Below are 20,843 nucleotides of genomic sequence, written 5' to 3' on the forward strand. Positions count from 1 at the left end.
CAAAAGGCATCTTCCTTCATCAAGCAGTTCCAAAAAGTCATATTGACTAATGGCCCAGGCCACATTTTGCTGGGTCTGAATGACAAACTTCTTGGCTGAAGCACAGTTTTGAGCCAGTTCCTTCGGCTCTTACCATCCACAGGGACACAGCTGCCCATGCAAAGAGTGGAGATGGCTAAGGGAAATCGCCATTAAAAAGACTCTGTATTAGCTTAGTTGAGTTATAAAGCAATCTTTCCAGTGCTGTAAAACTCAGTTCAGAGGTTTTTATGTTCATGGATTACATACTGCCTGTATTTAAAGAAGCTGCTTAGTGACACTGCTTGCTTCTATGAGGAGGGTAGCAGATTGGTATATTGCGTCAGGGTTATAAGCACCTAAGAGATCGTTAATTAGGGGACCTCAGAGTTATCTCTGTATCTCTACTCACTGTAATAAGGGCTTTTGCTCAGCAAAGAAACCAGCTCTTTATTACTCTCCACCACTTTACCAGATGTTTTTAGCAGGACAAAAAAAGTCTTTTCAAAATACATCTAGGGCATGCTTCTGTAAGCAGCGGAGCCAGTTTCAAGATCCTCCTCTGCCCAGTACCTGCTGGTTTCAGCCCCTGCTCAGTCCCTTTAAAAGGGCTGGCATAAATTAAAGGATATGGACAGGAATAAGCAGCCAGGACCATGGAGTGATAAAAGGGACAGATAGAAGGAAAAAAGACGTTGTGCAAGCAGGTGTAGGAAGCACTTCTACTTAATGTTTAACCACAGTACTAAACAGGGGGAAAAGCATAGCTGGCTTGGGGCTAGGTTGCCCAATAGAAATCTGTGGCTCTATTTCTCCTTCCCCTCAAGGAAGCTGTGTAGACTGAAGATTTTGAAGAAGCTGCATTCAACAGACAGAATGATAGTGGAGAAGACACTTTAGCAAGGGGCAGGAAAAACAACCTAAACCCTTTTTAGAGAGAAAAACCAATTCGTTTTGACAGGACCTTTCCCACCTTTAAGAGGGCTCAGTACAGGGAACTTGAGGATATTCCTGAAACCAACTGAAGTAAAAAATATTTTCCTTACTTTTGCAGAACTTCATAGCGTAGATGATGCAAAAAAAAAAAAAAAAACACAAACCAAAAAACCCCAAAAATGCAGTGGTTTATGAGACTGTCTATCTTAAAATCTATTCACATTGGATCTCCCTGGCTTGGAGCTCCTACAGCGATCTTTCCAGGCTACAGCTCAGCTTGACACACTTAAAATTAAAAAATCTTTCTGTTTGTATTCTACTCTATAGGCAACAAAACAATTATAATTGCAACAAAAACAAACAAAAAATCCACAAAAAAACCCAAAACAACCCAAACCTTTTTTGTTTAAAAGAGAACAACAAAAAAACCCTCTATATCTCTTATATTCATAAAGCCCCTTATGCCAACTCAGCTTTCACATGCAAGAGAAAGTCCAGAGTTTCTGCTGCAGAGGTTTAGCAAGGAATCATCTGAGCCCACCTCTATTCTCTTCCTCAGTTGAGAAGGACACTAAAGGAAGAAATTGCTAATAGTGAAAGCAAGCCCTTTAGCAGGATGACCTCAACAGAAGTTTTAATAACCAGCCTACACAGTTTTTCATTGTCAGCATACTCAGGCATTCAGGGAGGCATAACAATCTGCATGGGTCTTGGTGGGAAGAGCAGAGGTTGCCAGAAGGAAGTGTTTGGAGGGCACATTACCAGGGCTAGGCTATGTGTACATGGCTGAAACATAAGCTGCTTTTCTGCAAGCAAGCTCTTTTAATAGGAATCCAGTTTATTTATTTATTCAGAAGCAGATGGCATCCTCTCAAGACGTTATGCAGAACATGACACACAAAACAAGCATTTTCATCTGAGCATATTTTTTCTAATCAACTCCCTGCTATTCAGCATTAAATGACAAACAAAAATTTAGTCTCCAGAGTCTGGTAATACTCTAGGCTAACTCAAGCTAACTCAGGATATAGCAGTAAGTGATGAAATGAAATGTAATGACTTGTAATACACTGGAGCACAGACTAGACGACCTCAATGTCTTTTGACTTTAATGTTATATAAAAAAAGCATTCCAACTGTAGGGAAAAAAAAATTACAAATTGCAGCCTCCGTGCTGATGAGCACATTTGATGGACAAACCCCTTGACCTAAGGTTAGTCAGAAGTGCCTAACACAGCCTTTTGTATTTATATAAAGGAAAACAAGAGGCAAGAAATACTGTCATAAAGTATGTCAGTAAAACTGCCATGCAACCACTGTATCGTAGGAGTCTGTATGATGAGAATGAGACATTGCTGATAGTTTCATATTATGTTTTTACGTAACTCCTCCTGAATCATGACCTTTAATCTCCATTCATGGCAAAGCCTAAGCAACCACTACAAAGACTTGTGGAAGGATATCACATGAAAGAAAATGTTATCACTACATACAGACAAAACATAATTTAGAAGGAAGCCAAGTACTACAAAATACTCCCCCCTCCTGACCTTTCCTACTCCACACCTCAACTCTGAGACCATGGTGTGCCACCTTTAATAGATACTACATGATTTCCTTGTAACAGGGAAGTCATATATATCCAAGTGTGTTGATGTACAGAGGTTCATTTACCACACAATAATACAATGCAGTACATCAAAAGTGAGTCATCATCTCATTACAACCTCATACAACACAGAATTAAAACATAAGGGACTCCCACAAACTAAAGGGATGTTACAATTTTCTGCATGAAGGACATGCATAGTCCTAGTATTTTCCAATAATTTAACAATTTACTGGTTTTGATTTTAAATAAGAGCATGCTGAAAGAATACTAATACTAACTCAAGGAATTTTTATGTTATGCACTATACCAGGATGGTCCAAATTGAGCAGTCATTGAATTCTCATCCAACTTTTAAGGTCCCTTTCCTCTCCTGCCAGTGCTTCCAGCTTCTTTTCAGTGCCTTCCCTGCACCCCCACCCAAGATTATCACCTTCCACTCTCTGTGTAAGGAGGTCCTTCCCCCAACCCCCCCCATACTAATAGCCCTGCTTTCCATTTCTTCCACTGGCAACAGCTGCTCCTGCACACACCATCCTGAGACTGCTAAACCATTGCTTGAGAGGGGACAGGCCTGGCAGAGCTGCTGCTGCCAGGCAGGGCACGCAGCTGCTGCAGGGAGCAGGGGCAGCTGCTGCTGCTAGCCGCTTCCCTCCCACAAGCAGGAGCAAGCCTGCATCCCTGGGAGGCAGGGCAAGGGAAGGGCTTCAGGACTTGGACCACACTTGCCGCTCAAATGGTTCTCCACCTCCTTTGGGAAAGGGCAGCAGACTCCAAAGATGGATGGATCCTCTGGGCCCAGCTCCACTCGTGACCCGCCTGTTGGGATCAACTACCATGTGCTAGATGTTAGAAGAAAAAAGAAATTGTATCTTTTGCCAAATTAACTGCATCTCAGGGAGACTTGTACCCAAAGTTCTCATGATCAAGAATCATAAAAGTTTACAAAATCATAGCTGTATTAGTAAGAAATGTTAACATCCTCTTTCTCGTCTTACATTTGTAAAGGTAAATTGAGTGGGTAAATATAAGTCAGTTTTAGTGTGAATACTCCATTTCTTACCAATGGCTTACTCTCACTTTACTTTGTTGTGCCTGAATATGGGTAAGAGCAAAAAAAGCAAAACTTAGGTTTTGTTTAAATGTGTAATTCTTATTTTCAGAAGAGTCTGGGCCATTACTATTTGGATGATTTTGCCTAACTCAAGTGCCCTTGAGAAGATTAGCTTACATCATTACTTTTCCCCTCTCTGCTGCATCCAGAATGCTGAAAAGACTTAAGAGGTACACAAATGTCATTGGAGGTTGCCAAGGAAAGATAAAACTTTCATACTGAAGTGGATGCCCAGAAAATTTCCAAGCATTGCCAGACAGTCTTATTTTGTGTTCTTGCTCCCCTTTTGCGAATGCATACCTGAGACAGTGACTGAGAACCCTAAACCCTAACTGCTCTATATGAAGGAGCTGCCAAGCTTCAATCTTCCTCTTTGGTCTGGCTCTTCCACAACTAACCCTATGGAAATCCAGCCAACTAGCAGCTGAACTCTAGTGAAAACCTTGCAAACTAGCTGGTAAGAAAGAGCTGTTCAGACCTCTCTTTTTCCTAAAAAAACCCAAACTCTGAATGTGCATCTCACAAGATACTAAGATTTTTTTTTAAATTGTTTACCCCCTCACCCATTATAACTGAGAAATACCGAAATAAAGGTAGTCACTTTCTGGCTTTAGTTTTTAATTGCTCCCTGATGAGAATAAAAGCTCTGTGTGCAAACCAGGGAGCTTACAATTCGCCATGGTTATGAACATTCAGAAGTGGAGGAGGGCAATACTTCTGCCATTAAGAGAAGAAGAGAGTACACTCCCATTCTCATCCCTTCCTTTGATGGGCTTCACCTTAACTAGCTCTAGATAAAAATTTCTTTCCATGGATATAGATATACTGTGAAAAAAATTTCAATTGTATATTTTTCTTCACAATTCTTCAGCTTATTACACCACATTTTTGAGATACCTTATTTTAAACCAATCAATTAAATGCCTAAGCATAAAAAACTTTATCACTGAAATGGTACTGTATTTAATATGTTGATTTGATCAAAACAGTCATTCCACAGTATCTAACTGATGCAAATGAGACTGACTTGAGGTACAACAAACACTGGGCAGAGCACTTCTAGGATCTATCTCACCACAATTTCTGCAAAATCTATATGTAATAAAAACGAACACCAAACCGATTTACCTACCTTCCTCACCCCCTACAAAAAGTTTTTACTCCTTCTAAGTGAAGCCACAGTACAATTAGAGCAGAATTACAAGAATACCTGTGAAAACTGGACACATACCAAGGAACTTATTGACCTATAACCACGGTCTGTAAAAGCACACAACGATTACATAAATATCACTCTGCAACCAACAGAAATCCTCTTTAACTTCTGAGGACTGCCAGGGATGCTGGAGTGTCTCCGTTTTCATCCAAAGGCTCCACCAGCCTCCCTGAGGGCCTTCCCTAACCCTGACACATTGCTGCCAAACACGCTCCTGTGCTGATCCCTCCTCCCTGGGCAGTGCCTTAGCGAGCGTGCGAGGATCATAGCAGGGCTCAGTCAGGGACCAGAGAAACCAATGAGGACATACAACCGAGGGGAAAAAAAAAAGTGCTTTAGAGATAGAAATAAACGTAGCCAAACTGTAATTAAAACCCATCAAAAATTGCCTCAGTATAACGGATTTTCCTTTTTGGAGTCTTCAAAGAATATGAGTCATATCCAAAGAATATGTGAAGTATTTATAGTAGGAAGATAGGCTAAAATTTAAGTATATTTTAAAAATATATTTTAAAAAATCAACACATAAAAGACTGAAACATTTGAAAATGTGATCATCAAGTTTAACTAAGCTGTTGGAAGATCATAGCATAGCTTATTCTTATGCTGGCTAAATATTAAAATATTAGACACTCTTACAGCAAAAGTATACAGATGTTAATGCCAGGTCAACTACAGACCCACTGAGTGACTTTTATACAGGTTTATCCTGAAATAGATTTTATCTAGTATTACCCCCACCACGACCCCCGCTTTTAACCTGAACATATGTAAGTATACAGCCTATTTGTATTACATTACCCTACTAGGTTTGTAATTTATAATATACAAGTGCAGTAATGATTTCTTCATATTACACTTTAACTCAAAAGAATCTAGAGAGATGTATTACTTTCACTGGGGCCTAAATTTCACCTGCCACAATCTAAACCAAATATGATATAAATGAATTTGGTATAATTTGAAAATAGAAAACAAAATGATTTTTAAAAAGCTGGGAATAAATCCAACTCTGTTATAAGAATTCCCTGTCTTTCAAAAAGAAAGCTCACACAATTTCAATTATGTCTTTTATTATTTTTAAATAAATTTTTGTATTATTGATATGCATAAAACATCTAATAGAGCATGGAGCACTTCTAAACATTTCATGCATCAATCACTAACCTATTAATATATCTTATTCAATTATAAGATGACATCTCAAACTGGACTACACCAACAAAACAGTAACCCTTAACTATGACATGATATAACAAGACGAATAATGTTTTGAAGATGACCACTGTGCCAGAGTAAAATTTAGTGCTACAATAGAAGGGACTTAAGGGCAAAATACCTTAACATACCATTGTAACAAGTCCATTTTCTTCCTCAAAGTGTCACAGCAAGCCGAAAAATAAAGGTCAGTTAGGGATACTGATTGTTTTGGCTTGTATTACTTTACCAGAAGACTGAGAGCTCAACCTTTAATGTTAGCTAGCTACATCTGTATTTGGAAATGGAAAACAAAAGAAATCTGATTTCCAAAAATGCAGAGCATCGGCACTTCCCCATGAAGTCAATAAACACAATAGGTATTTAAACCATCAATTGGAAAAAAAAAAAAAATCATACCATTGATTTGTCATGTGTCTTAAAGGCACTCATGCTTGAATAATTTTACACATTGCTTTCAAAGTTCATTAAACATTAATACGCTTGTTACTTTTCCCTTTTACTTTACAACAGCTAAAGTGTTGTAGAATATAGCATTCCAGAAAAAGAAAGAAAACCTTTGAAATAAACATTTCCTCTGACTCTTAAGAGAAGAAACATCAAGCAGAACTAAATCAAGTTCAGAAACCCCTCTTCAGAGTACTTATTCCAGAATAGGTCCTGGATCCTGACCCATAGTTTGGGCTGCCACTCCATTTACTATCATCACTATCTTACTACGTGATCATTTGAGAAAACCCATTCTCTCACTGTATAGGTATTACAAAATACACGTTTGTTTTATTAATTGTAAGATTATTTATTTATTTATTTTTACCTTTTTTAAATGGAAAACTTTCCACTTGCTACAAGGACATGAGCTAAGCAACATGTCTAAATTTCTTTTTTTCTCCCTCTCACATATTTAAAAAGGGTTTTTTGCTGCTTCATTGTTTGTGCTCAGAAAGGTCATTTCTAAAAACATCCCCCAACCTAACTGACTATACAGGATCCAATAGAGCTGATGGAACAAAAAGCACTGTCAATGTACAAAGCAAAGTGTCCTTGTTTCGGCTGGGATAGAGTTCCTTTTCTTCCTAGTAGATTGTATAGTGCTGTGTTTTGGATTTAGTATGAGAATGATGTTGATAATAATGTTGATAACATGCTGATGTTTTAGTTGTTGCTAAGTAGTGCTTACACAGAGTCAAGGACTTTTCAGCTTCTCCTGCTCTACCGACTGAGAAGGCTGGAGATGCACAAGAAGCTGGGAGGGGACACAGCCGGGACAGCTGACCCAAACTGGCCAAAGGAATATTCCACACCATATGACATCATGCTCAGCAATAAGAAGCTGGGGGAAGAAGAAGGAAGGGGGGGATGGTTGGAGTGATGTCATTTGTCTCCCCAAGTCACCGTTATGCGTGATGGAGCCCTGCTTTCCTAGAGATGGCTGAACACCTGCCTGCTGATGGGAAGTAGTGAAGGAATTCCTTGTTTTGCTTTGCTTGTATGCATGGCTTTTTCTTTACCTATTAAACTGGCTTTATCTCAACCCATGAGTTTTTTCAGTTTTACTTTTCCGATTCTCTCCCCCATCCCACCTGGGGCGGGTGGGGAGTGAGTAAGCAGCTGTGCGGTGCTTAGTATCCTGCTGGGGTTAAACCACAACACAAAGAAACAAGAAAACAAAATGCCTCACTAGCTTTCAATAATGGTAATCAAAGATGTAACTTGTGTTTTGTATAAACTTTTAAATATTTAAAACAAGTTTTCAAACTAATTGCCTGCACATGCACAGAAAGTAAAAATAGATGATTCTCTAAACTAATGAACAGAGAATAATCTGTCTTCCTTTGTATTCAGAAATTAAAACAGAAAATTACAAAACATACAGTAAATTGTTTGAAATACCCATTATAACCATATGAAGTTTTCCTACTTGTTCTAACATACGAAAAAAGCCCTATCTTTGAATTTCTTGGTGAAAGGGTGTTGCCCTGCACTGCCACAAATACATCTTCACACAATCATCAACTTTAAGAGAAGCCCTAGCAGGATATTCTTTCCATATGCTGAAAATTATTTTTAAATTACCTATGTCAATAAAATGTTATGCCTGGTAAAATAAGAATTAGCTTTGCATTTACAGTTGGTTTCGACTCATTCCTGTATTTCTCAAAACTGCCCACTGAATTTGAAATCTGTCCAGAAAACCAAGGGATGAGGGGAGAATACAACATAACAAATCTGATTTTGACCTGACTATCCCAAAATAAAAAAAGATGAATGAAAAAATCAGTATTCTTTACTTAAAGCATCTAAATTTTGTGGTTGGGTTCCCCCCCACCCCCCCGAATGATTGTTTTATACAGTTCTCTAAGTATTTTTTAAAGGATGTCATACATGGATCTAGAGTAGAGAAAGGTGCTTCACAGTAAGGACCTCAGTAGGAACCAGACCAGAGCTCCACCTTTTTACTGCTTTTCCAAAGCCTATCCTAATATCCTACCAGGACAATGATTATAATCTCTGAACGTCTGCACAGCATAAAAGTAATTTCAATAATAATATTTGAGTGAATTATTCCATAAATAATAATGGCTAACAATGCAGAAAGAGGTATAAAAATCCCTGAATTACAATTTCCAGGTAGGTCACAAAAAGTTTCCTTACCTCTAAAGCAAGAGAACTTACATTCTTTGTAAAACAATAGCATTTCTATAAATACAGTTTATTCCCATTATCCATATCAATGCCTACAATTCTTTTGAATGGTCATTATCTCTTTATCTCTTGGACGCAGGTACGTTTTAGCAAACCATTCTCAGGACTAAATGGAAGCTATATCAAAAGCTATTATGTTTCTTTTTTGAATTTGACACCCTTTGATTTCTTTAGATGTCCCCTTGTCTTATTCATTCAATTCCAGAATAGAAATTTCCAACTACATCAGTCATTATTACATCATGTCTATAATTTGTTTCTTCTCTAAAATAACCATGTGCAATCTTTTCAGTATTCCATACAGATACATGACTTTTAAAAATTATTTTATATCCTCTTTGTTCCTGTTGTACCAGCTTTCATCAATAGCTTGGCCTAGATTCTCCAATTGTGTATACATTGGAAGTCCACTTGGACATCTTTCACAAGGAGCTAGTCTGAGAAGGCAGCCAGCCAGTTTCTCCACTCCTTCTCATTCTAGCCCATCTTAAAAATGATTTAACAATCAAAGTTGAAATCTGAGGGACAGCATTGCTAACGCATGGAAGACACTATGCCAGCTAACACGTATTATCTACAGATTCATTATACACCAAGCTTGATTGAAGAGTGATGACAAATGTGTGTGACACACAGAGAAACCTTGAGAGCTTCTTTAGTCTCATATTAGGCCAAGTCGTCTTGGAGTTGCCCTCAGCAGTGTTTAGGTATTCCTATCTTCATCCCAGGCTAAAAAATCTGTTTTTAGGAGCCAGCAAGGAAAACAATCAGTTCAAGTTATCTTCCTGCTGTTCATCACTTTACTTAGCCTCCCACTTTAGATATGTTCCTCCGAAGTTTCTATTTTCTGGAATCTTAAGGATTAAATAACTGTTCTCTGCAAGTTTTGTACCTTTGCTGCTCACTGCAATTTTTTTAAAGATCACTAATAAATATAAATAAGCACAGATCCTATTACAGAATCTTATGACATCCCACTGTTAACCTTCTGACACAACTAAAATGAACCATTAAGCCCACTATGTTTTCCATCTTCCCAGCCAGTGTCTTAGCAGCTTTTTGAAGCACAACTACTTACTTTAGTTGCTTCATTCACGGAATATTTTCAAAGAAAATAAATGGCAATCTGTATTTCTTTATCCACTGTTCCACTGAGGTGTTCAAAGAACTCTTAATACAATAGTAAGATGCTTTCTCTCCTCCTCTTCTTCCACATTAAATCTTAGAACTTCCCAGTTTTCAGATGTGTTCAAACATAGAATATTCTAGTTCAAAGCACTAGTGTTTATGATTTGCCTTTGGTTTTTAAAGGCATCTAAAATATAATAAACTGTAAAGCATTTTAAATTAAAAATACTAACTAAATAAAAAAGAAAAGCTTTTTTATGCATTCTAAAACTGCAAAATTAAGAAAACAATTGCTACACCGGAATTAACTGTTTGATAATTTGTGGCCTAATGCATTTTAGTGTGTGCTTTTAAATACATTTACAATATAAATGTTACATACAGCAGATAATTTAGGTATTTTTGTTTGATTTGAAAAATAGCATACAGTATCACAAAAGTACAACTTCTGTATTTATTTTCTTTTAAATAACAGAACAGTACTTTGCTGTATTATTATCAATAACTCACAGCAGCAGTTTTGAATCATGATTATACCAGTTTGAATACTGCAACTTCTCTGGCTTGGTAGGAAGTACAGCTATCCCAGGGCAATACAGGATCTGGCTATTTCATTAGATCTCATTATAAAAAAAGATATTGTTGCAATCACCTGTAATATGCAAAGCTGTTGCCAGCTGTTATCCAAGCAGCTAGCTTTAAAAAAAATTTTCAAAAAATCTCAGTTTTACATCTCCTTGAATATAACAATTTTCTCTCTTTCACAAGCATTGATGGAAAAAAACGATAATAGTTTATTTACTGATTCTTTCTATGATATTTTATCCCACCTGTAACAGTGTCCCTATGAGGATATTTTCTTGACTGAAGATTTAACTGCACTCTCATCATCTCCCTTTCTTATTTTAAGTAGATAGTGTGATCTAGGCAAATCTTCCCTGAACCGTATTATGATTGCTTTGGTCTGTTTTTTATGGATTTTTTTATCAACCTGTTAAGATTATTCTTCTTTTCAGGAGAACACAGATTCATAATGACAGTTTCCTTGCAAATATACATTCCCTCTACTTCATAGCCTTAACAGAGATGGGAGATGCAACTTTTTTAAAAATTGAAACAGGAAGAGACAAAAAAAAGTTGCTTGTTACTCTGCCAGGCACAACTGCAAAAGGCACCGCATCAGGATTTCTGATTGCGCTTCACATTTCTGCTGTATTATCAAAAGCTGTTCTGAAGTTCTACAATTTTGACAATGGTGGAAAAAAAACCACAACAAAACCTGTCTCAACACTTTTGTTCTGTCATTCAATCTGATCTTCACCACATTTTCTCTGCACAGACATATGCAAAGTAGGTTGAAAGTTAGCCTTGTAAACAGAGCCTTTGCTTCATTGTGCTTCATCTTTCCTAAGTTTTGACACAGCAGGTATGACAAATGTGTCCTCAGAAATTACTTTTGTCTCATATTGCTACAAGTACTGTAGGAGGACGTAATGGCTGAATAGTCAAGAGAGATTTAGACTCCAGATGCTCAGTCCGTGTAAACTCATGCAATGTCAGAAGAACTGCACAGCTAAGAGCACAGTTTACTAGTGAGCCTGCAGGTGTAATACAAATTCCAGTGAAAATAACAGGAGTTTTTCTGTCAACTTAGGTTGAGGATTTTATGTCCAAACTGAAGTATTTCTTGAGAACTTTCTTGCCCTTTTTTTTTTTAATACATTACATCCAGAGTTCCCATTAAAGGTTTTTCAGGGACAGAATTAAAACATGGAAAAAGCATGTCTCTCTATCCCTCCCCAGGGACACATCCTTTCCCTCATTGTCACTTCCAGAAGGCTGATAAAAATAAGCCTGTCCTAAAGGAGCAGTTGGTTAGGCCATATTATAACCTGGGGTTGGGGAAGCAGGGGAAAGGAATGGGACCACTCTTTCCAAAGTAGCTACCTTTTACACCAGCTTACCTGTATCAAAAGGGCTACACCAACGTAGCATCCAACTGAGACACCTCTGTTCTAAGTAGTGGAGGATGGCAGAAGGCAGAAAAAGCAAGAAACCAGTCATTTATGGCTTACATCCTCAGGAAAACAGCCTTAAAACTCAAGCAAATCCTGCACTTAAATCGTGATTTATTATTATGATAATCTTGACATATACCAATATGGCCCTGAAGGTGACAGATTTTCACAAGAGGTTCTCAATCCTGGAGCACCACGTAAAGTAATAATACTCTGTACCAGAAACTGCACAAGCAACAGGAGACAAAAATCGGAACAGTATAATTTTCCACATAATATAGACCATCCAGTCTACCATATTACTTAACACTTTTGCATTTACATTAAGCCAGAAAATATAGATAAACAAGAAATTGGCAACATTTCAGAATATTATTTTAGTTAAGAGTAAAGAAGCTGAAGGGCTTGAAAATGACTTAACAGTAATACAGATGGAAAAACTGATGCTAGGTTAAAATGTTGCAATACAGTACATAAGGGAAGGAATAATGTGAACTCTTAAAGAATAGAATCTAAATGAAATGCAACTTCCAAAGAAAAAAAAACAACGCAAAGGTGTCTTTAAGGTTGATTAAATGAAAACTGTTTTACCCTTTACTCATAGTGATGTGCTAACTGCATACACAATAGAAAAGATACAAAATTACACACTGCTGCATTTGACAAAGAAGTTTAACCGGTAATTTCAGAAATTAGGCAGGCTTTACAAAAGACTTTAACCCATTTCATAGGCTTTTGTTTGCACTAATAAAGTACTTGGTTGCTTTCCAGATCACTCGGCAGAGATCAAGCCACCATCCAAGTGCAATGTACAAACACACTGAAAAAGGAAGTTCCTGTCTTAGGGCTTTTTTTGGAATCACATTTTACTACTTAACCAAAACAAAACAAAAAAAAAGGAGGGCTCAAAGCTGCTTCTGTCCTTCCAGGATGCTAAAAAGAAATGTGACAAATTGTAACACATCACCCCAACTTTCCTTTAGTTGTACTGTCTGCTCTTATTCACAGAGCAATGAGCTTCTGCAACTCTCCTCCCACTTTTGCTTTTTGAGAGGGTTATATGCATAGCTTGTGGTCCACCTGGACAATTAATGTGGTTCACACCCAACACACCTTTGTCAACTGCTATGCCCTTCCCAAGGGAGCCTTGAGGGTGTTCTAATGAGATGCGCTGGTGACACTGGACTGTTCCTCACATAATGCCCAATACCCAGGCACATACAGGGAGAGGGAAGAAAGTAACTGGGAGAATTTGGGAGGGAACTGGGTGACCTCCCCTCACCCTAAGGAACAGAGAGCAGCTGAACTCCTTTCAGCTCAGCTTGATATTGTATTGAGAACGTATGTTCCTCCCTGGTTCCAGCTGCCTCTGTAAGCACTTCTATTCTTGCTTGGTTCCTGTTGAGACTAAAGCTATCAGACACTTAACCAAACAACAGACAGTATTTTCCTTGGGTGTTAGAGTGGATTTTTGGTTTTCCAAATCTGTGGTTTTTAATCCCAAAAGCTGCTTTGAGTAAGGGAGAGAACAAGTAACGAACAGAACCTAAGCTCAATAATTTTTTTTCTGATGCCCGGCTTTTCTTTTGGTGCTAATACCATTGTTTTGAGATAAAAACAGGACCATTATCCAACTGAAAAATCAGCAGGCACCCTTGTTCCTTGTAGGGTGATACACTGCAATCATCTTTGTATTGTCAGACAGCCTACTGCTCCTGCAAGTTATTCATGTGCAAGGAGGGAGATGCTAATGCCACTGTGCACACTGGTGGTGCTTGTCTGTCTAACAAGTGATGTAATTCACTGCATTTCTTGTATTTCTTCTCTTCCCGTATGCCAGCCACCAGCCTGCCTTATTCTAATTATAACAACATATGCAGCTAGATGTGCTTTTCATGCTCATTTTATACTTCGAGCTTTGCATGCCTTTCTGCCCCAAATCTCCCTTCTTGTGGCATTTATTCCCAATTACATCCACATGTTGGACATTGTTAGCTGAATAAAAACTGTAGCAACTATAGGGTAACCCAGAAAAAAAAATACAGCAAGGCAACTAGAATTTGCCAAGCAATGGTATTCAACAGGTTTATGGTTAAGTTTTGCAGAAGGTGAACAATCAATCCATTTTTTTAGTCCTTTCTAAAATTTCAAGACAACTCTCTAGCCTTGTGTGACTGACAGGTTAGATTCCCTTTACAGTTTCGCTTCTTGTGTATTCTATTAAATAGAATTTCCTTGGATATTATGAGTGTACTATGCCTAAAACATTTGCAATAAAATTTCAAAGCTATATTTTTATGCAATTTTGATGAAGGAAGCTTTCAAAAACTTTACAGGTATCAGAACCTATGGTTAGACATGAGGCCACTTTTTGTCTTTCCTAGTTTTGAGTAATACACATTATTTGGAGGTGCCATTAACATCTTTTCCACAGCATTTCAGTTCTTTGGTGGTGTTTTTCTGTTTCATCCATCTATTTAAGGATCGCTTGTATTAACTTTTAGTAACAGCTGATGATCACCACATATTTCAAAAAAACAGAACCACAGCAATGTTCATTCAGTGACCCATTCCCACTTCTTTCATATATCACCCTTCTTACACTTGTATGTAGTATATTACTCCATTGACTCTGTTTTCAAGGCCAAGTCTTTAAAATTTGAACATTCAATACAATGTCTTTCTTTGTTAAAAAATATACTTTGGACAGCAGCTAGATTTTAGTGTGCTAAAACCACCAACTCCCAGAGCAAACATTACTGTTATTTTATTCCCCTGGTACTCCTGCATATTTGTATAAATATTTGCTGGTTGCCTTTTCTGAGACTGTAGGAACATTGGAGCAAGAACTGCATCATGGCAGTTTGTGTCATGAAAAGCACGACTAAGTGTTACAATAATACTAATATTTCCTAGTAATTGCAGTCATGGGATTTTCCTATGCATACAAGTTTGGTTTTTTTTTTTTTCCTGGTGTGTACTCCATTATAAAAATGAAATTTAGAAAAAAAAAAAAATCAAGGCTAGGGAAAACAAATAAAGAACAGACTAAACGCTGAAGAGTTTCACCATCCTGAACTAGGACTAAAAAACCAACATAAGTCACACAATTCAAAAGCAGTCATAGAAATAATCTCAAAATTAGGAACACTGTTCTCATATTAAAATTTTAAATTATATTTCCAATATTAGTTTAAAAAAAATCAAATTCTAAATCAGCTTTAATTAAAAAAGTTGTCAAAATTTTTTTTGAAGTGTAATATGTATTTTTCTAGAATCTTTCAAAATTATACTTTCAAATTAGTGATTTCTGTTTTGACTAACTGGGTTTTTCCAACAAAAGTGTTTTGATAAGAAATTCCTAAACCAGGTCAAGTAAAAAGTTATTTTTCAAAACATGCTTTTGTCTTCCTGACAGCATCCTCCATGTGGAAGTAGGAACTCTTAAAATTAACAGAAGGTGTATGTGGAGGAGGTGGGAAGTTTGGAAAGAGTGCTCCAAATGCCAGATCTATCATTTATATTATTAATATGTCAGATCTGCTGCATATGAAGAGCCAGAAATGATGGTACAAATTTGATGGTGTTTCTGTACAATGCATAGCTCTCATGATGTATGATTCCTGAGGTGATGTTGAAAATGTGATGAGGTGTCCATTTAAGACAGAAGGAATGTCCTGAGTAAGGAGCAAAATGGGATCCAGGACTGTGACAACTCCATGCAGGGGAGGAGGGAAGCAAGCATCGATTTACTACATTTTAATGAATAGCAGTGTGAGGTTAAAAATAAAACCAGCAAGAACAGCGCAGCTTTAATGAAGAGATGGAGAATGTGTCAGCTCAGGAAGCTCCAAGGCCAGGCTAACTCCAGGAGACAGGGCTGCCTTTCTTGGCTTCTCTCTAAATAAAGGTGCACTCTGGCCATGCAGAACAGATGAGTTGGAGCCTGGGCTTCCATGAGAAAGAGATCTGTCCAAGAAATCCTGGGAAGCTAGCAGAAGAGACTGATGTAAACACAAAGTATTTTTCTTTTGCAGCTTTGTTCCCAAGTTTCATAATAAGAGAATTACTGCATGATTTGGATGTTACCCCCCACAATGTTGTAGATGAGTGTAACTGCCTGCAAAGGCTAAATTTGGATATTTAGCACCCGTTTCCCAGCAGACTGCACAGCTCAGCTTGGGGATTGGAAGCGGTGTATCAAGACACAGAAGGAAAGCCTCAGTTAATGTACTTGAACTAATATCCCTCCAGCAGCAGACAGAAGGTGGAAATGTACTGTGTAGTTTTGGGCAGCCACATATTGTGACTATCTATCTCCTTGGCTCTCCTTTTTTTGATCTACACCTTAAGATCTCGTGAAAACGTACATGTGAGAAAAAGTCTTATACTGCCATCATCCCTAGGGTCAGTTGATAGCTTTCAATGTTAGTTGCCTAGACAAATGCCTAAGAAGAGCTGAAGGAGGTCATGGCAGTTGAGTGAATTGTAACATTTCAGTGAAAGAGACAAATGCACCTCAGGCAATATTTTATGTGCCACTACTGTTCCTGTGCAGGTCTTTCCACTGCCACTTGATGCCCCGTAACTGGGCCCTCACTGTACCACTATTACTAGAGTGAAAGGTTGGTGAGAATGATTTAATCATTTGTGGTTGCTGATCTACCCAAGAAGGGCCTTTGTGTCCTAATTTTTTTTCTGAATGCCATGAGGCAAAAACCAGGACACCAAAGGCAGCCCTTATCAATCACTTCACTAGGAACATGACCATACTCCAAAACACGTATTAATTATCACAAAACCATCACACGTGCAAGCACACTCCTCTACCTCACCTACTCAGAAAACTCACATACTGGCATCTCTTGCATTTTCCTTTCCAGCTTTGTTTACATCCTCTGAGATTTACATTCCTTCTTTAGCCCATGCAAAGGAAGAGATATTCCTGGCATCTGTGTGTGCATTACCATGGTTACCTAGTTCATCTGCAGCAAAATGGGTTGGTCCATGACCTGACACTGCAGCTCCAGGAGTGTGTTCCTCCCTTGTCCACTGACATGCAACCTCTCCAGCTGCAGCTGTTTTTTCAGAAAATCTGAATGCAAGCAACAGTGGGGCATCCAACAAACTCTCCCAAAGTCCTCAACACATTTTTTTGCCTATACAGTTTGTCTCTAAGTGTGTTTTTTGGCAGGCCCAGTCCTTGCTTTTCAAGCAATTTTTCCAGCAAGCCGTCATCAATAGCATACCCATGGATTCTACCCGCTGCATTTTATTTGAGGATGCAGTATTACACTTGAAAATTTAGCCTCAAAAGCATGCTTACAAGAACACCTGCGACTACACAACAACCTGGGTCTGTCAGGGAAGAACAAAAGTTTGGGGTGCAAGAATGAGAATCGTGAAGGCTTAAACAAGGGTCTCAGCTGGGTGGGGGGAACAAACAGCTTCCTTCCATGAAAGCAGTTTGGGTTTCATTGGTGTCACAAATTTTACAGTACGAGTTGAAGAAACTGTCATCTACTGAGATATTAGCAAACCAGACATCAAACCTAAATAAGCTCTCAATATCAAATGAGGTATAAACAACAAAATATTGATAAAATATAATGAAGATATAATTCAATCCAGGCAGAAGTCATATGTATCTCCAAAACTGGCTCAAATTTTCACTGAAACAGAACTTATCAACTTCATTTTTTAAGCAACGTCATTCTCAGAGTTTTTTTTCCAGGCAATATTTATAACAAAACAGATATGTGTACTATTATGAAGAATCTTTGTTCACATCATTCATCTATTCCTATAATTTATGTTTCTAATATTCATAACAAATTTGACCTAGTTTAAGAAACTTAAAGCCATGATGTAATCTCTGGAAGTGGTACACGGAATATGTGTACCACACAATGTCAAGGCAAACACAGATGTATCTTATGGTGATTCTGAAAACACAAATACCAATGAATCTCTGTGAGGAAAGCAAAAGCTGGCAAAATTCAAAATGGCTTTGCAGTCATATAGTTATGTAAAATAAAGTTGTGAAGTTCGCCAGACTTGATTTAACATGGCTGAAACAGAGTGGGTAATTTGTTTGCATTTGAACAGCAGAAAAGATCAGTCAAATGAAAAATGTACACAAAAATGACCAACTTGTACACGTACCTTTCCCATTTATTGTTAATGCTGATGCAATTGTGGCTGTTACTGGCACTGGCAATTGTGGCACTAATGGGTGTATCCTTGGTCGGCTCCCCATCCTAGCACGCTCTGCACCAGGTCCTAATAACGCTCCCACTGGTTTTTCTGCTGCTACTTCTGGTGCTACAGAGTCTTCTTGATCCTGTTCTATATGGTCCATTTTATCCGGGCTTTCATTCTGGAAGCCATCAACTGTTGTCCGGCTCTTAATTGGACTTTTGGGCACTAGGATTTTAATACCTGATTTTGCAAGGTCCATATTTTTCCTTCCAGAAAGAGATGGTGAGTTGTTTTTCCGGAATTTCTGGGTGGCAGAAAAGAGTTGATTATTTTTTGACTCATGGTCTTTACCCATAACTAAAGATTTAGTAGATGTCTTTGAAAAAGAACTATTGGTAGATCTAGAAATTTGTTTTCTGGCATTATTTGGAGAGGTCCTGTTTGTCCTGGTTAATGTGCTTTCTTTCTGCTTTTCATTATGGCGTCTGTTAAATTCATGTATATATTCCTCACAATTAACAAGGTGCTGTTCTGGCTCCCAAGTATCATCTTCACTGTCGTATCCTTTCCATCGCACCAAGTACTCTGTTTTTCCCTTCTTGTTTTTCCTCTTGTCAACGATTCTCTCTACCTGTTAAAAAGGAAAATTAAACATTAGACATGGGCAGATACACAACTCAAGTGAGCAACTTGCATGCAAGTAATTTGTTGAGTGTAGACATGTTTTAAAATACTCTTGTAGTTCTGTAATTCTGTATTGTAGCTCTATAGCTTAGTCTTTCACTGCTGACTGGAAATTCCTCTCTTTGAATTTCAGATTGTTACTTCCATCTCATAAAAGATGTTCTAAAATACCAAAATTGTTCTTCAGTAAGTATTTGTATGCACAAGAAACTGAATATGACATATTACAATTGACAACCAGCACTGGCCCCAGCGAAGTTTTGACACCAACTTCAAATGGATAGGATTTCCCTCTCTGAATATAGAGATCATGTTTAAATATGCTGTATAAACACAGTGTGTTTATCTTACAAAACTTATCAATTTAATATTGTTTTAATAATTTGCTGCCTAGCATAAGGCATAGGCGAGAATCTCTTACTTACAGTAAGCTGTCCTTTAGTTACCAGGGACAATATGGTATGGCTCAGAAATTGGGGCAAATACAGAAGATTTTTTTTTTTAGAGGTGGTTGTTCTTGTGAAAACAGAGAACTTGTTTTGGCCAGAGTCTTTGATACACATACTTGAACAAATTACCATGCCTCGTTTATCTGCAAATAGAGATGATATTTATGTCACAAGTATTAAGCATGCACATGCTACAACTGCACGTGGGACCTACAGGCTAGAGGAATTCAGGCACCAGGGTAAAGCAGACAGGGCAGACAGCAGCAGCTGCAGGGACAGAGGCTCATGCCTCGTACCAAAACTCCTGCCAGTCATGCTAGTCCCACAGAAAGGGAATTCTTTTACAGAAAGAGAGATGTAAATGCAAGGCTAATCTTGGGATTTCCCCTTTGCGTTTCATTTTTCCTACCCAGGCTGCTCCTTCTGGTAAATCCTCCAGGCCACTTCATTTCGGTTATGGGACCAATACAGGTTTCTTCCCCATCTTTATCTTCCTTTTTCGTTATTAAAAAAAAAAAGTGGGGCGGGGGGGTGGATGGGATGGAACTACCACTTATTAACTACTAGCCCTAGTGCTTAGCCTCTCACAAACAAAGACCATGCATGTAAGCTAAGATCACACATAACACCTAGGAGAATCTCTGAAGACCAGTAACTTTTACTGCAGTGGCATTTAACTGAATGGAATGTCTACAGAACAGTTTGGAAGGACAGAAGGAAAATACAGGTATGTATGTCATTACCAAATCATATGACTGTTGACAACAGATTCTCTTAAGAGTGCACCTCAGTTTTATACATGACGTTATCATAACGTACTGCCTGGTTTTCAACAGTGAGGTTAAATGATTACTATTATTATAATCTCAGCAGCAATGTAACTACACATCCTAGAACTTCATGTGATACCCTGCAGGTCTTGTACTATGCTGTCCTGTCATTAGGATGTTGCATAGCTCTGTTTGCATAGGTCTTAAAAAAACCCAAAACAACAACATACAAATAAAAACCAAACACAAACTGTCAGACTAGCTCCACCTTTACCTTGCTACTCAGTTGTACAATTCAATACATTTTATAGAGAGTAATGCAATATAAATTGTCCAAATATTATTTCAAATGTTAAAATACTTTAAAACTATTTTTATTCCAGTTATTTCACTTTTTATTAAAGTTACTGGACTTAAAAAAACATACAGCTAGAAAAATGAAACTATTATTTTTCCACAAGACTATATTTAAGAACGTCTTAACAAAAATGCTACCCCAAATAAGAAAGTCATTATGGAAAAATATGCCTTTTTTTTTTTCTCATAGAGACTGAGTAAAAAGACCTTCAAGTATTAAGTCAGAAATGTTAAATTAAAACATAAAAACAAACGCATGAATCAAACTTGATATATTGTCAAAAAAGCAGTTAGTGCAATAGTCTTGCTTATCCTCTCCCCCTGTCTCAACCTTCTGAAATAGATTTTAAAAATACAGTTCTCAGAGAAAGTGCTCTGCTAGTAAGAAGGTATTTTTATTTTCTAGCAGGAAATCTTTG

At 37.8% G+C, this 20,843-nt stretch overlaps 1 protein-coding gene across 2 annotated transcripts in view; it reads right to left on the reverse strand.

Annotated features, from left to right (window-relative positions):
* CDYL (chromodomain Y like) overlaps window positions 1–20,843 on the reverse strand; it is a 109,156-nt gene that overhangs the window by 40,927 nt on the left and 47,386 nt on the right. For both annotated transcript variants that reach the window (XM_075705335.1, XM_075705334.1), the window contains exon 2: window positions 18,129–18,795. In XM_075705335.1, coding sequence (XP_075561450.1) covers window positions 18,129–18,795 — 667 coding nt within the window. The remainder of the gene's footprint in view (window positions 1–18,128; window positions 18,796–20,843) is intronic.

The sequence above is a fragment of the Pelecanus crispus genome, chromosome 2 (genome assembly GCF_030463565.1).
Source record: "Pelecanus crispus isolate bPelCri1 chromosome 2, bPelCri1.pri, whole genome shotgun sequence".
Taxonomy (NCBI): Eukaryota; Metazoa; Chordata; class Aves; order Pelecaniformes; family Pelecanidae; genus Pelecanus; species Pelecanus crispus.